The sequence below is a fragment of the Nestor notabilis genome, unplaced genomic scaffold (genome assembly GCF_000696875.1).
Source record: "Nestor notabilis isolate BGI_N333 unplaced genomic scaffold, ASM69687v1 scaffold20198, whole genome shotgun sequence".
NCBI lineage: Eukaryota > Metazoa > Chordata > Aves > Psittaciformes > Psittacidae > Nestor > Nestor notabilis.
In genome coordinates, this window is record NW_009939899.1 from 9,056 (window position 1) to 24,914 (window position 15,859).

Genomic DNA, 15,859 nt, shown 5'->3' on the forward strand with positions numbered 1-15,859 from the left:
GGGAAAGAAAGACCAAGATAAGCATATGGTGACACTTTGCCTGGTCATCTTTGTTTTCAACAAACAGTAGTGCAGGACACCAGAGGCAGAAGCTGTACCTTCGTATTTAATAGTTTTTGAAAGGGTTTTTTTAACTCTTCATTGATTTATTTAATCACTTACTAAAACTCTCTGAACTCCTACAGGCACAAGACCCTGTGACAAAAATGGCACATGTAATCATGGGTCACATGAAAAAGTACCTCCATTTGCTCAAGACTTTTCTGTTGTTTTCAGCCGATACCTGCTCTTCCAAGTTTGTCAGGGAAAACAGCAGACGTACATAATACAGACAACCTCCCCACTAATAGCTTGTTGACTACAACTCTATTTCCTCATAAAAGGTATGCTGGTTCCCTTATTAAGAGATAGCATTGCCAGGCATCTGTTATTTTATGCTTGCTGTTGCTGACTTGTGCACAGTTAAAAAGTTAAAACTTCCAGCCATTTCTGATCAACAGAGACAGCAATTTCAAGAGAGTAAACATACTACTGCTTCAAAAATCCCAGAAAGTCATGTGTAAATTTTTATCAAGAATTCATAAAACTGGAAGTATTTTATTCCCAACTTGGAGAGGGGAAAACAAAAACAAAAAACAAACAAACAAAAAAAAAACCAAACCAAAATAAAAAAGAAAGAAACAAAAAAAAAAAAAAAAAAGCTGTGGAAAATTCCACAAGAAAATGCTTCCCACCACTGTTAATAAAATATCTAGGATTTCTAGCAGAGTTCTGAAAACAAACATCTCTACTCAAAATAGTGCCAGATTAAGATGCTCCGCAAGTTTTATGCCCATCTGCATCTGTCCTGTTGCTCTCTTGATGAACTACATGCACCAATAGAAATATCAGTTACAGTGCAACAAAGACAACAAACATAGACTTAAAATAGTAGTGCTAATAGCCTTAACCAGTAACATGCAGTATCCAATCCATTCTTATTTAAAGAACCCTTTCTGGCAACAGGGAAATGAAGAACAACATTAGAAACTATTTTTGTGTGCGAAACAATCAGTGAAAATTAAAATTGTTTGCACTAGTTTTACGGTGTTTTAATTATTGACATTTATATCATTACAACTGAGAAAATACTTTCAGGAAAAACATAAGCATCATTTTGAATTGTTTCTTTAGCTGATATAATAATTAAATTATTGCATTTAATTAAAATCAGAAGTGAAGGACTACGTCATTATTCAGTCAGTTCAACAGAAAACAAACAAAATGTTAATTCTTTCCCAAGGTCCTAACCTTCCAAAAGTACATACACGACCTTCATTTTCTGAATTCTCTGCTCTGTGACACTCCTATCATCGTTTGATAAGACTAATTAAAGTGAGTTAAAAATGGTATAGCCTGCAGCTTTGGAGCCTTCAATCCCCCACTTACTTTGCATGCACACTATACTGATTCAACAGGGGTTCTGTATCCTTGGTTTGTTGCATTTAAGAAGACACTGTCACAGTTAATTAAAGATCAAACTCAGACACTTGAGCAAAACATCAGAAAAAGACCATTAAATAGCTTAGAGTTGGAAATAAAGTGAAAGCTATTCAGCAAGACATGACAGGCTAGCTAAGAATACCCAAGAAAGCATACAAACACACTAGGAAAACATTCAAGGAAGACATGCTTGTTAGAATCAAGATCTCCAATTACCCACTTTTTACCTTTTCCTTCCCTGCTCCCCTCCCCACCCCCCACCCTTAAATCCACATGCAAGTCTATAAAGCTTGACCAGAAGCAGAGCTGCAAAATTTCTTCCGAACTACATTCTTTTTTGGTGTTATGTGCGGACAAGTAGTCCACAAAAAAAATTAATCTATTTCACCCTAAGCTTTATGTAGACTTTTATAGATATGACTTTCTGTCCACAAAACAGATTACTTTGTAATATAATAGTTTAGGTCTGATTGAAGATCAGCTAACTACTAGATATGTAATTTTCCTTTGTTGTCTCTGCCTGTCGCTCCCACTGAGCATGCACCGAGATTAGTTTTCAAACAACATTAATTTTTCAGAAAATACACTGTGACAACTGGGGAGGGAGGGAGGGAGGGAGGGGTTATGTTAGTTTATAAAAAGCGATGAAGCAAACCCCCCCATCTTATGCATTCTGACCTCCACTGACATTAGGCACTTCTTACAGAATTTAACTTATCAGTTAGGTTGGTGAAGAGACCACATGCACCCTACACTGATAATACAGTTGCTCATTAGTGTCTGGGACAGTAAGTCTGTTTCCATCCTGCTTGTTTCCATCCTGCCTAAAATTAGCTTTGTTCCAAAATAAGCAACTGGAGAGGAAAAGAAAGAAACTTTGATCTGATTTCCTTCTAATAAAAGAAAGGTCAGAGCATACTGGGTGAATTACAACTTGTTAAAATGCCAAAACCAAATGTTTGAAAAGGATAAATGACCTGATCAAAGGTTTACCCAACTCAGACCTCGAAAATGAAAGAATTATCTGCTATGTTCCCCTCACCTCCTCACCCCCAGCTGGAGTAGTGTTTACCTTACTTGAGTATGCGCATGAAGAAAAAAGGTGGTGATTATTTAGGAATTTCCAATAAAAATACATATTCAATGTCTCTCAAACTAAGTCAACCAAGCTGGTAGTTTTTTTTCTCCAGACTTGAATGGTGCTCAAAGGTGGCTTTAATTTTATTTTACATAAAAGGAATGGGAATGATGAGTTCAAAACACATCCCAAGGGCTCTTTCATTCTGAATTTGATTTGACAGGGCTCACATCGACTATGAAGTTGACACAGGTAACACACAAAACTGTTTGAAATTACAACAAGCACTTAGTATGTCAAGTTAGAGCCACCAGAATTTCTGCAACAAAATATTACATGTATGTGATCCCATAACTTGAGAGCCCTGATGTTTATGTAGCAACTTTTTTTTCTATACTACTGCATATGCTTGCCTAGTAAAACAGGGTATGGATAATCCTTCTGCATGCAGCTGATGTTTTTAGACCATCTAGTCTGCATAGTTGAAATATATACCATGCCTGTGGCCTGATTTTATTCAGGAAACAAGGTTCAGGCAAAGCTTGTTTGCTCTATATTAGCTATCTCAAGTTTTTTTTTTGTTGTAGAAACTCACTCTTTTCCACTTACGTAATACTTGGCTCCCAGTTCTCCTTATATACTCTTAGGAAGGAAAAGAATTGTGAACCATTGGGATTTAGAATTGGTTGCATATTTATAACAAATGCACTGAAAAGCCACCTTGCACTCTAAAACTGGTTTCTACACTAACATACAAGCCAATAATTCAACTTGTGCTAGAAAGAAATTGCTTTGAGTTATTCTCTGAACGCATACATGCATGCACATGCATACAGACTTTCGTATGTTCCTAACTGACTGCTTGATGTTTCAGTGACCTTTTATTTATTTCCAGCTGTGGGATGCACATACCAATCAATTCTCAGCTCAGATGGATTTATCAGAACTCCATATCCAATATTGCCAATAAACAAACACATAACCATTCTACTCAAAACGAAGTATTACATCTAGGTACACAGATTTGAAAATATCCAATTAACCGTTTTCTTCCAACTCTATCCCCAAGAGGCAGGGAATACGTCCTTTCTAATACCATATTGCAGATCATTATGTCTTAATTAATATTATCAGCATATAAAACACATAAGATTACAAACAGTGAATCTTAATGCATTCTGAGGTAACGATTACCTTTGGATTAAAATATCTGCAGGACTGGGGCTGTGAGCCTCCAAATAAAGCAATGCGGTAATCATGTTTTTTCCTTCTTGGCCGTGTACCTTCCACTAACTCTTCTCTGTCTTCTGGGGAAAGTAGATGGTATCGCATCCCACCTAGAAGGAAGACAACAAGTGTTGCAGATCAATCCAGTGTAGCTCATAAATGGAAAGGGATGTTGCAGAGGCAAGGATGGGATAGCGAGAGAGAAGGGAAGGAAAAGGGGGAAAACCAAGTTTCTACATTATACCTATATAGCTTTGATTTAAAAGGGGAAGTGGCACAGCAGTACATGAGGATGGAGCATACATCCAGATGAACATCCTATTTCAATATGCCTGCTCCATGTGAAAACAGGACATGGATATAGACTCATATTATACACCAGCTGATCGATCAGCTCATTTAGCCAGTATTAGCAAGCAACTGAGTTTGTCACAGTGGAACAGGCAAAAGGAAGCAACCCCTTAAAAAAAACAAAACAAAAACAAAAAACAACCAAACAAAAAAACCCCAAAACAAACCCCACCACAAAACAGCTGCAAAACTAGGAGCCTAAAGAGGAGAATACTAACATTAAAAGAATGGACTTGAATGCAATGAGAAGCCAACCATGCTGGCCTCCTTACTCCCCGGTTTCTGATTAACAAGGAAAGCATCTCTAGCCCATTTCCCTCATGAAAACCCCTCACTTTTCTTCTTAGTTTGACAATGCAAAATATTAGTTACAATTGGTATTAAAAAAAAAAAAAAAGCATTCTCCTAAGAAGTGTTCCAAAGAATGCAAGAATGTTAGTGACAATATAAGCCACTAACACCAGACAAACAAAACCCCTTATTTCTTACACAAGCCACCCACACCCATGTCACACAAGAAGTATGACTGAGATGTTGATGGTCTGCATATACAGTACTTACCAACATAAAGGTTAATTTGAATCTTGCTCATTGAGACTGAAGCAAAACAACAGTACCATTTTTTAGCTCTGCGCTAAAATGAAGCCAACTAGTTAACTGCTACTGAAATCAAAAATCTTCTTTCCAATGAATTTATCAACATCTAGGCTTTTCTTTCTTACATGGTAAAATTTCACAAAAGGTATCTAAAAACAGAAGGGGAGCTTGCTCCCCATCTCATCTGCACCTTGAGAATGCAACCGTCTGTAGGCGCAAAGGTCAGTATCTATTAGAAATAAAAATAGCGCAACATGTACCCAACATTCTAATTTGCATAGGGAAGCTTCATAATAATCAGAATTTTGAGATAAAATATTTCTTTTAATTCACATGCTGACATGAACAATGTTGAAGTTCTCGCCTGTCCCAAAGGCACACTAACACTTCCAATTACCCTAATGACTCATCAACAAAATCTCCATTTCATTACTTGTCATGGAGTTCATGTCATTTGCTAGAAAAGAAATGAAAGTCACACTCTGTTACATAAACTGTGTTTTATTTATATGATGATCTGCTAATCCCACTTCAACTAAACAAAGCATCCTAGAGGGAACACAGTCAGATGAATTCAATGTGAAAGTGTTGCCAGAGAATTTTACATCAAACAATTTTCAGATTCCACAGCATTTTTTTTAAATGTTCAGAACATAAAAGACTTTCAGCTAGAGGTCAACTTACTGATCACCATTTTAAGGCATTCTGGGTTATCCTGAATAAGTGGTTCAGCCTGAACTGTTTTACTTAAGAAGTTCTTTGATATAAGAGGAAATCGGACTTTAGCAAGAATATCAACCATGTATGGCTGGCGATTTGGCTCATCATACTTCAGCCATCTGACTGCTGCATCGTAAACCTTAAACAAGAGACAAGAAAAGGATAAGGTACATCATCATACAGTTAGACAAATAACCAAACCTTAATATTCCATATTGATTCTTCTGCCTGTTGAAGGTTAATTTATACTAACATTTTAGCATGTGAGGATCCATCACCATCTTCCAAAAAATCCCAACAAAACAACCAAAGCCCCCAAAAGGCAATGCTCAGACATGAAGTAAAACAAATGCACAATCACAGAATAAAACCCATCTACAAACTTGGAAAAAACCCAACCATTACTTCTGATACTCAATTTTTTTTGTCCTCCAAATGGGAAGCATGAATCTGCAATTCACATTTGTGTGGGTAGCCCCTGTAACAAGGTGAAGTCTAATATGCTTCGAATTCTATAGCATAACACAGGTAATACTTCATCAGAAGTGCCAAAATAGCTTCTACTTGATACAATCTCTTGAGCTGACAAACTGCTTGTGTTACCAAATCACAGTGTTGGGAATCCAAATAAATTGCTATTGTTGTGCCTTAGGGGACAGTTTAAATTAAAGCTTTTAGCTGCACACCACCATAAATTTGCCATTCAGAGAATCTCCTCTCCATCTCCTCTTTAGAGGAAATGATAATGGGTTTTTTTAGAGGGCAGGGAGGACAGAACAGGGAAGATTACCAACAAATCTGCTCTGGGTCACGAAGGAATGAAACGAAAATCCATTATTACCTATGTACCAAGATACTTCCATGGTGCTCTCAGACACAGCAAGCTTATCTACTATGCTGCCACTTCACAGTCAGCACTAACTTCATTACAAATGATAGCACAGTCAATGCCTACTCCTGTAGCTGAAACTGATCACAGCGATCAGTGGTAACTGAGAATGTGGAAAGACATTAAACAGCAGAGTTAGAGTTATTCAGAGGAACTGCTTGACAATCTCAGCTAAAATTCTGTAAAATGACCAGGGAGAGTACAGAAATAAAAAAAATAAAAATAAATGTAAGGCTCAATTCCATCAGCTAAGTAAGTTCAACAGAATGACTAGGTCAGGAACATTGTATCCCTTCATCAGCGGAAACATTCCTTGCATACAAGAAAACCAGGACAGTTAGTAATTAAGGCTACCTTCCTTTTTTGGTTTTTGCTAAATAATGTAAATGTGCATTACACCAATACAAAAGTTACACTCTAACATCAACTTTGTAGCAGTACTCCTGGAGAAATCAGATTCCTATAGTATTGCTGACAAACTTCTCCAGTTTCATGCTGCACACTGCAACTTTCCTAAAGGAATTTTAATGATACCATATCACCTACACAAAATTTCTACCACTGCTGCCAAGTTAAAGCATGCCATGCTACCTTACCAACAGAACTTCAAGAATGTGAATTCCAAAGTGGGTTATTCTGGTTGCAAGTCAAACACCACTTCCAGCTTTGAGAATGTTACCCTGAGACCTGAACTTTTCCCAGCATGTGGCAAGATGTTGAGCTGCGACATAACTTGTCTTTATACTTATAACCAGCCAATTATCATATTCAATCACCTGATATTATCCACCCCCCCCTTAGCAATACTTATTTTCATTGAAGCTTTTTACTGCAGCAGATTCACAGAATTAATGTGCTTTCTTCAGTGTAAGCTGAACTTCAGAGTCAGGGAAACATCCATTTACATCTAAGTGGATACACATACCATCTTGGCTGTGAGATCCCTCTGTCGCACTTCAAAGGTATGAGTCAATTCATGATGATATACCCAAACTTTAATTACCTAGTTCAAGCACCAGAACAACATAGCTAGAAAGGCAAGATTTCAGTTTGTTTTCAACAGATTTGAGAAGCTACTAGAAGTACCCAGCAGCTACAACTATCCTGCCATCACCTCTTTGGGCTGCGGTGCAGACATCTATACTCTTCCTACTTCCCTGCAGTAGGAAGAATAAGCTGGCAAACAAACATTTAGAGCTGTGCTATAAGCTGAATCAAGCTTTCCAAGTGGGACAGCTGTGGAAGGAATTCCTACCACAGGTTACAACTTTCGACTGAGTGGAAGTCCAGGTTCCTTTCAGCCACCTAAACTTTTTTCGTGTCCACTTCCTAAATAAGGGCCTTCCATCAATACCTCCCTGGCAATCCATCTAGCTTTCAGTGTTATGTTCATCTTGCTTCCAAGTCCCTCAGTACCTCAAGCTTAACTTGTGTACGCATCTGTTTTCATCAAAAGCAACTCCTCTCTCTAGCAAGCTGAGCCCTTACTCAGGTAGATATATGCATCCATTAAGGTGCAGTTTGCTTACCACTTTGAAACAGTTAACTTTCACTGATAGCATACAAACCCCAATCTAGGAGCAACTGCTGTAATACATCAAACTTAATTCAGCTGATGTACATGGAATCAGAAGCCCTATAGATATCTTGATAAAGGAAACTGTTTTGCTTACTCCCTTTATGACTTCTTTCTTCCTAGTCTGCTAAAACAACACATATTAATAGCCACACATGAAATGTGGATATTGGTTAATATTTGGGTTTGACCAAGCTAGGATGCAACCAGTTCTTGATTATAAAAAAAAAAGATGGTGAATTTCAATGCTCTCAGCTGCTATGAAACAGCAATCTCACCTGGTCTTCTGCCCTCACTGTCAATGTATCTTGGTTCAAGAGATGTGTCACACGTTTAACATCAAGCTGAAGAAATTCATCTGTCTTGTAAACTTCAGTGAAATGCTGATGGATAAAGTCATCTGCAGTGGCTTTCAGTTCTGGACAGTCTAGGCATTCTGCTAACACACTTATACCTGTGAGGGGAAAATTAAGAAAAAAGAAAACCAAACCAACTTCCAAACTTGAACTGCAATTACCTTTAATATAGTTCAATAGAACAAGATTACTGTAATGTCAGTGATACTTGCAACCCCAGTTTACTATTACCATGCTTTTATTTTTTTCTCTAAAACACATTCTGTCATAACTCACCTGCAACTCAAGGCAAACTAAGATAAGCACAAGCTGCTGATCCATACCCCTCCCAAGCTAATTGAGAATCAGACCTGAAGCACTTACTGTATTAACTCTCCAGCACTATTTCCTCACTGTTTCTTTCCCCATTATGAAGCAGATCACAGTACCTTAACCAGTTTTAAGCCATATCACAATAATGAAGTCTAACCAGAACAGCTTGAGAAACTGGATCCAGGTTTTATGACCTCCTGTCTGCTCATGTGGCAGCAGTCACCTATCAAGCTACATTTCCTTCAAGAGTCACAGTGAACTAAGACTTTTCTATACAGGTAGCTGTCAGCTACAGACCAACACACAAAAAAAAATAAAATAAAATAAAAAGGAGTCAAATGGATGCTGCTGCAAGGGCAGAAGATTGGCATAAAGGTATAAATAGCAACTGCTACTGAGAAGCACCACCTTCCCGTTAGAAACTAGGCAAGCACAGAGCTTTTTTGCTTATCATAACTCATCAGTCTTCCTCCTCCTATGGAGGTGGCGGCAAGTGGATGCCCCATATGCCTGGAAGTGTTCAAAGCCAGTTTGGACATGGCTTTGAGCATCCTGGTCTAGTAGAAGGTAATGTCTTTCTTCGAGCAGTCATTTCAGAGCCACAGCCACAACTGTACCAAAGAGTCAGTGGAATCTTTATTTCAGATCCTCTGCAAAACATTTCTATTGATATTATAAACATCTATAACATAATTGAGATGTTACTAAGAGAACTACATGACCAATGGCAATAAGAAGCCCTATAAATAAGTTTATCTTGAATCTCTGATTAAATGAAGTACACCAAATCTTAAGCGTGAAAAAGTATATAGTTCTACTTGTTGTTTACTGTTTCTGTAACACCAAGTTCATATCAGGACTACAGAACATACTAATATCAAACCTGCCTGGATGACATTTATGGATTTCAGTCAAAAAGAAGAGCAACTAAAACCAGAAGTAACCTAAACTTATTCCGCTTATACTTCCAGAAGATAGGCCAGTTTTGTAGAAATTGCAACTCTGAAATTTTGTCTCCAAGTGCAGTAACAACAACTGAAAGCTTCACCTTGCTAAGCAGCTGAGATTTTCTAACAAACAATAAGCTCCAGGGTGCTGCCAAGCTGGGATGAGACCTAGCACACTCTGCAGACACTGATACTGGCAAAACAACTGCCAGATTGTTTTGTCCATGGCAAGGGACAACAGTTCAGATTTGGAACAAAATATTAACGCAAAAGTATTTTTACATGCCTGGATTAAGCGAAATATTCTGTCTTTTAGACAATACTGTTTTTCAGGAACAGTGAAGTTAAAAAATAAATGGTAAATTTTAAGTGTGCATTTCTCTTACCAAGACAATTGGAAGCATCAACTTGTTCTTTTAAGAAGTCCACACACATTTTTTTCACAGGTTCAATTTGATATTGGTTTGCTGCATCTAGTAAAGACTGGACATTATTGCTGTTAACCGAGATTCTGCAAAACAAAAGGTATAGAATTAGCATTGCTGGAATTACCTACTTTGTTGTAGTAAAAAAGCAACTTACACCAATTCACATAAATGCCAAAATTATTTCCCTGCTATTTACCCAAGAATCTCTCACATGTATTCTGCAGACTCAAACTCCCTTCATGATCTTTCCAAATTGCTTTCATTTATTCTACTTTATTAGGAAAGGCAAAGAGTAACCAGTCCTGGATTCTGAAGAGTAAGCCTTTTGCACAGCCCCTCCGCAGTACCATATTGTTGCTTTAACTTGTGTGATTAGCCCCTTTCACGAAACAGAAAGTGAATAGAACCTTTTTTCTGACAATCTCCTGCTCCCAAAAAGGCATCAGCAAAATCTGTCTAAACTAATCATCAAGACTGCTCTGGCTGATTGGCCCAGCATGCAGAAGCAGAACAACCAGTTTGGCAGTGCTTCAAGAGAAGGTACACAGGGCGGAGACAAGGGCTTCAGCACCAGGGAAGGCAACCATATGGCTGGGGTGCTGACACTGACTGTCTCTCACCACCGATGGAGTGTATTTCTTTTCCCAAAGAAAGGAGAAAAAGAGAGGACCTAAGAAGAGTTAATCCCATTAGTACAAAGATGAAAGGCCTGGCATCCATCAGTCAGGAGAGCTTATTAAGTAGTACTGTTTACAATCCTAGTCATCTGTACAAACTCTGTTTAAAAAAAGAAAACAAACACATGAACAACCCGAGACAGGAGGGAAATGCTGTTCACAGAACAGTAATCCTCCCTGTCCATCCTGAGACTAAGGTATTATTACTCCTGGAAATGGTTCTGTGTGATATGGCCATAAAGAGAAACCCTGCTGATACCAATAAGGGCCTAAATTTCAGAACAATGGGAAAGACTATTTGACTCCAACACTGAAGTCAAAAGCTTGAAGTGCTTTGAATTGCTTTCTAGAAACAACCGCTGCTATCTTTAGTCTGTAGGGTTTAGCTGATTAAATAAAAAGGAAAAGGGAAAAAGGATAGAAGGGTCTAGTCACATCAGCCTTTAAACAAAGTATTGTAATGGCAACAAACCTGACAAATCATAAAAGCATTATTTTAAGATTTTATCGTTTACAACTGGCAGGCTTCCTAGGAAAAAATGTCAGCTTTAAGTAACAAAACTACCTTGCAGTATAAGCAAACTCCACAAGCTGTTCAATAATGTCAGGTTCTGCATCTTTTAGCTCCACTTCAAAGGACTTTGATTCAAGCATGTTTGCTGCAAATAGATTAAAAGACAAATTATATCAATAAGCCATTCCAGTTATTGTACATTTTGCAAACAGTAGAAAATAAAGTGATTGCACAAGGTACCCCTGTACTCTGCACTTGTGAGGCTGCATCTAGAATCCTGTGTTCAGTTCTGGGCCCCTCACTACAAGAAAGACACTGAGGTGCTGCAGTGGGTCCACAAAAGGGCAAAGCAGCTGGTGAAGGGTCTGGAGAATAAGTCTTATGAGCATCAAAAGCTATTTCCACATTCAAGCTGGTAACAGAGACAGCTCCAAGCTCCCCACATCCAGACACGGCACTGTAGGTTTGCTCACAGATGGTTACAAGCTGACCATTGAAGACACAATTGGTTTATTTCTACTCAACTTTAATGTGTGTTTTATAGCACAGTAATTTTACAGTTTGTGGGTAAGGCATGCAAAAGATAGCTACTACATAACTGAATTTGTAAAGACAGAATAAACGCAAGGATGTATACTCTTTTGAAAGCCCATTTTATATGTGGAAGTGCCTAGTGGTAGAAAGCAATGGAGCGGAGAAATTCTGTCATGGGGGTAAAAACTCACAGTTTTCAGGTTAAGAGAGAGAGCGCAACTCTAAAACAGTGTATGGGCCCCAATTAGTAAGACAACTTACTCATGAAGTAACACTTGACTTGATCAAAAGAGTTAAAAGGGAAAATGAGGGGAAGGGTAAACAGAGATGAATGGAAAGACACAAAATGAGGAAATCTTCACTTATGCTTACCCCTGAAATTAATTGCTTTTGTAAAATAAACAGCTTGTCAGCCACAAGTCTAACAGGATATCATCGCAAAAACTTGTAATCAATAAATTCTGAAAACACTTACTAGTAAACATCAGGTTAAAAAAATGACTGGCTGAAGCAAGCACAACACGGTGAGCTGGGATCTTTCTGTCTTGAACCATAAGAATGACATCACATAGAGTTTTCTAAAGCAGAGGGAAAAAAGCCAGACAAATAAACCCCACAAAGATGAGCATTAAAAAAAAAATAAAAATCTTTCAGCAATATTTCTTTAAAAACAACTTATGGGAATTCATTGCTTTTCTTAACATACACAACTGAAGAGCATTACCTAATAAAAAGATTTCCTGAAAGTCAAAGGTCAGTTCAGTAACCTGGAGAACTAGCGAAGTTCAGTTTACCCACGAACACGTACCTGAAGAATGGTCACAAATAACATATATAAACTCTGATTAAAGTTTTTTCTGTGCATTTATATCAGCCTCCAATAATAGGCTCTGCAGCATCTCTAGAAGCTGCATTTATATTACACTCTTTTTGTCCATCAGTGGCTCTCTTCTCTACTCAGCTGTGGATTGCCCAAAACCTCACAGATACTGCCTATGTGAAGACTGCCGTCAGATTGCCCAACCAGAGCAAAATTGAACAAGTTCAAAGCATTAAATGGAACATTTTTAAGAAACTGTATCCCAAAAATGCCACTTTGATGGAAGGGTTTAACTCCTCACACCTGATGAGCAACTAACTGCCAGATTAAAAAAAAAAAAAAGTAATTCTCACTTGTTTGTTATTTGTATGTAAGCAGTTTGCATCTCCCCTACATATGAACCATCACGTACTAGAAGGAGAAAGGAAAGTGATGGAACTTATGAAAGTTGTCAGAAGACACGAGAGAGGAGTAATGGGCTGGCTAAAAAACACATCATTTGAATAGATTCTCAAATGGTATCCTTTCTAAGAACATACTGACTGAAATGAATACCTACCACACTACAGTTAATTACCACATTCTCTTTCTTAATAAGGAAAAACTGAACAGCATTGCTTCTTCCTAACTAGGAATTAATTTTTGACAACTACCTTAAGGTCATGGAACTACTTTCAGGAACACCTACCTACACCCATCCCAATACTAACTCCAGGAAAGAGCATTTCTACTGCAGGAAGTAAAATACTTGCTTCAAACAGCACAAAAATGTTTCCCACATACAGACAGTATTATCTGGGGCACACTTTTCAAGGCTGATAATCCATACATGCATATCCTTCAAACAGACCTATGTTTAAGTTTCTTGAAGGAAAGGACACTCAGACGCATGTATTGGACAATATAAGTAATACTTTGAGAAAAAAAAAAGGTTTCAATAGCAGATGGGGAGTGATGTACAACTTCCTTTGTACATCTGTAGCTTCAAACCATTTAGGAATGAAACAACAGAAAAAAAAAAAAAGAAAAAAGAAAAAAAAGAGACCATTCGAGGAAAGTGTCAGAGGAAATCCTTTAAAGCTGAAATTCCTAGCACATCTGGTTCAAAAAAAGCATCAAAACTAGCAGTACAAGATACCATAAAATCCTGTGGCCAAGCTTTACTAAGACTTGCAAATGTTGCTTGCTCTCCACTCTGCATTTCTAAGATACATTTAGTGCTTCAGCTCAGCATTTGATGCACCTTGGCTATTCTAAGGCCTCTATGGGTGCAGGAAGAATTGTCTGTCAACCAAAACAGACCATCATTTTCATTTCTTCCCCTGGGATGTTTCTGGGTGTGACTGTTCCATTTCAACTAATGCTCTTTAGAGGTTTTGTATTATTTCCTTCTGGAAGGACCAATTGGTGTCACTGAGTGGCCTCAATGAGGCAGCAGATGGTGTTACATCAACCAAAGGACACACCCGAGCGTGAACTTGCATTAAAGTCCTTCATCTTCCAAAGAACAGGTTCAGCAACACCTTGCAACTCTGTTCCTTCTTCATTCTCAATTACTTCAGTCTTGGCTGACCTCCACCCAGCTGCAAAGTTGCAACACAGGATTTATGCACATGCTGCCAAATAGCTCTGTAAAACCCACGAAGACATGAGACATCTCATGTTGGAGATGAGCGACAAGTCCTCCGTGCGCTAGAATACTTGCCCCCAACATCTTACCAGTACTAAGGGCAGGAATGTCCGTAGTTTAAACTCCCAAACTTATGGAAGCTGTCTCTAGATCCCAGCTCACGCGTAAAGCGGCCTCTTTAAAATTAGCTGTACTTTCCAATCATTTTCCCACAGCATTAAACTAATGCAGATACATAGCTAGCGCTCCATATGCATGTTGCTATTTCCACCACAGGAAATTTTTAACTCGCATATTTAGGTTTTATAACCACAGCATAGTTCCTGACTTACCAAAATACAAGAAGGAAGAGCTACTTATAAATCCTCTTAAGCTTTAGCATGTCTCATCAGCTGACCTAGTACATTTTCCTCTGGCGCCTGACGACTTCCTAATTTGATCCTGTATAATCACACCTCCCTCTGCCCCCCACTAATAGGTAAGCTCCTCTTACAAACAACTCCTAAAAGAAGCATGAGTGTCATGAACTATGCAGGAATTTCTGGAGTGGTCAACACTGGGCTGGATATACAAAGCTATCAGCTGAGGTTTCACAGCACTTAACCCTGATCCTCACCCTCCCTGTTTAGAGTAACTCATAACTAGATGAGAGCTAGCACTCTACTATACCGAAAGATGAGGTCCTTATGCAGAACAACATCGTGTTGCCACATACTGGAGTACGTGACATGATAAAGGACTGCAATTTCCGTGTGCTAGGAGCTAATCTAATGGAGACACTGGCACAGGTTGCCCAGAGAAGCTGTGGCTGCCCCATCCCTGGCAGTGTTCAAGGCCAGGTTGGATGGGGATTGGTGCAACCTGGTCTAGTGGAAGGTGTCTCTGTCCATAGTCAGGGGCTTGGAACTAGATGATCTTTAAGGTCCCTTCCAACCCAAACCATTCTGCGATTCTATATGCACAGATTTACACAGATCATCCTTCTGCTAATTTACCAAAAGTTTAAGCTGTTTAAGGAAAAAGGAAAAAAAAAAAAAAAAAAGCATTTCTTTCAGTTTGGGCAGCTCAGCTGAAATACACCTATATGACTAGTTTTGGTTACAGCTCTTGCTCTACTGGTTATCAGAAGAACCATCTTTAATAATCATTGTACTACAGACCTAGGAAGCTGATCATCCCGAAAAGTCAGAATTTGTAAAGCGGAGGCCACCAGTGCTCTGTATTGCCACTGGCTTCTTAGTGCGATGGCCAGATGCATTCAGCATGAAGTACAAGAAATGCTACCTGTGAAACCAAACCATGGCTCCAGTCACTGCTCTTCTCCCACTGCACCTTCACTACACTGACACGATTCACACTCTTTGTTCAGAGAAGAATTCCTGGTCAAAATTCACCACCACCCTCTTTACACCCCTCAGGTTTCTCCTTGAAAAGGCTACATGAATCCCTTAACTGGAGAAACTCGGCTGTGAATCGCAGTTTAACCCCTGCCCTACCATAGGCACGGCACCATTAGACAAAGCAGCGGATCCGCTGTGTATTCCGCCTTCAGCACCACCACCAATACACCGTTCCAAGTGAAAGCCGGACTTGTTAATACTCGCTGTGCCGGCACACAGCAGCGCTCACGGCGGCCTTAGCCTACCGGAGGAACTCGAGCACTCAGCACCCGGCCTGCCTCGGCGCTACCGGCACCGGCGGGGCTCGGGGCTTACACTTCC

The 15,859-nt window shown here is 39.0% G+C and overlaps 1 protein-coding gene across 1 annotated transcript in view; it reads right to left on the bottom strand.

Annotated features, from left to right (window-relative positions):
• Positions 1-12,262, bottom strand: part of KLHL7 (kelch-like family member 7) — a 19,723-nt gene extending 7,461 nt beyond the window's left edge. The window contains exons 1-6 of the mRNA XM_010020108.1: positions 12,164-12,262; positions 11,206-11,299; positions 9,922-10,046; positions 8,199-8,374; positions 5,420-5,594; positions 3,755-3,897 (exon numbers count right to left, since the gene is read on the bottom strand). Of these exons, the coding sequence (XP_010018410.1) occupies positions 3,755-3,897; positions 5,420-5,594; positions 8,199-8,374; positions 9,922-10,046; positions 11,206-11,299; positions 12,164-12,242 (792 nt within the window). The 5' untranslated portion in view covers positions 12,243-12,262. The remainder of the gene's footprint in view (positions 1-3,754; positions 3,898-5,419; positions 5,595-8,198; positions 8,375-9,921; positions 10,047-11,205; positions 11,300-12,163) is intronic.
• Between the last annotated feature and the right edge of the window lie 3,597 nt (positions 12,263-15,859).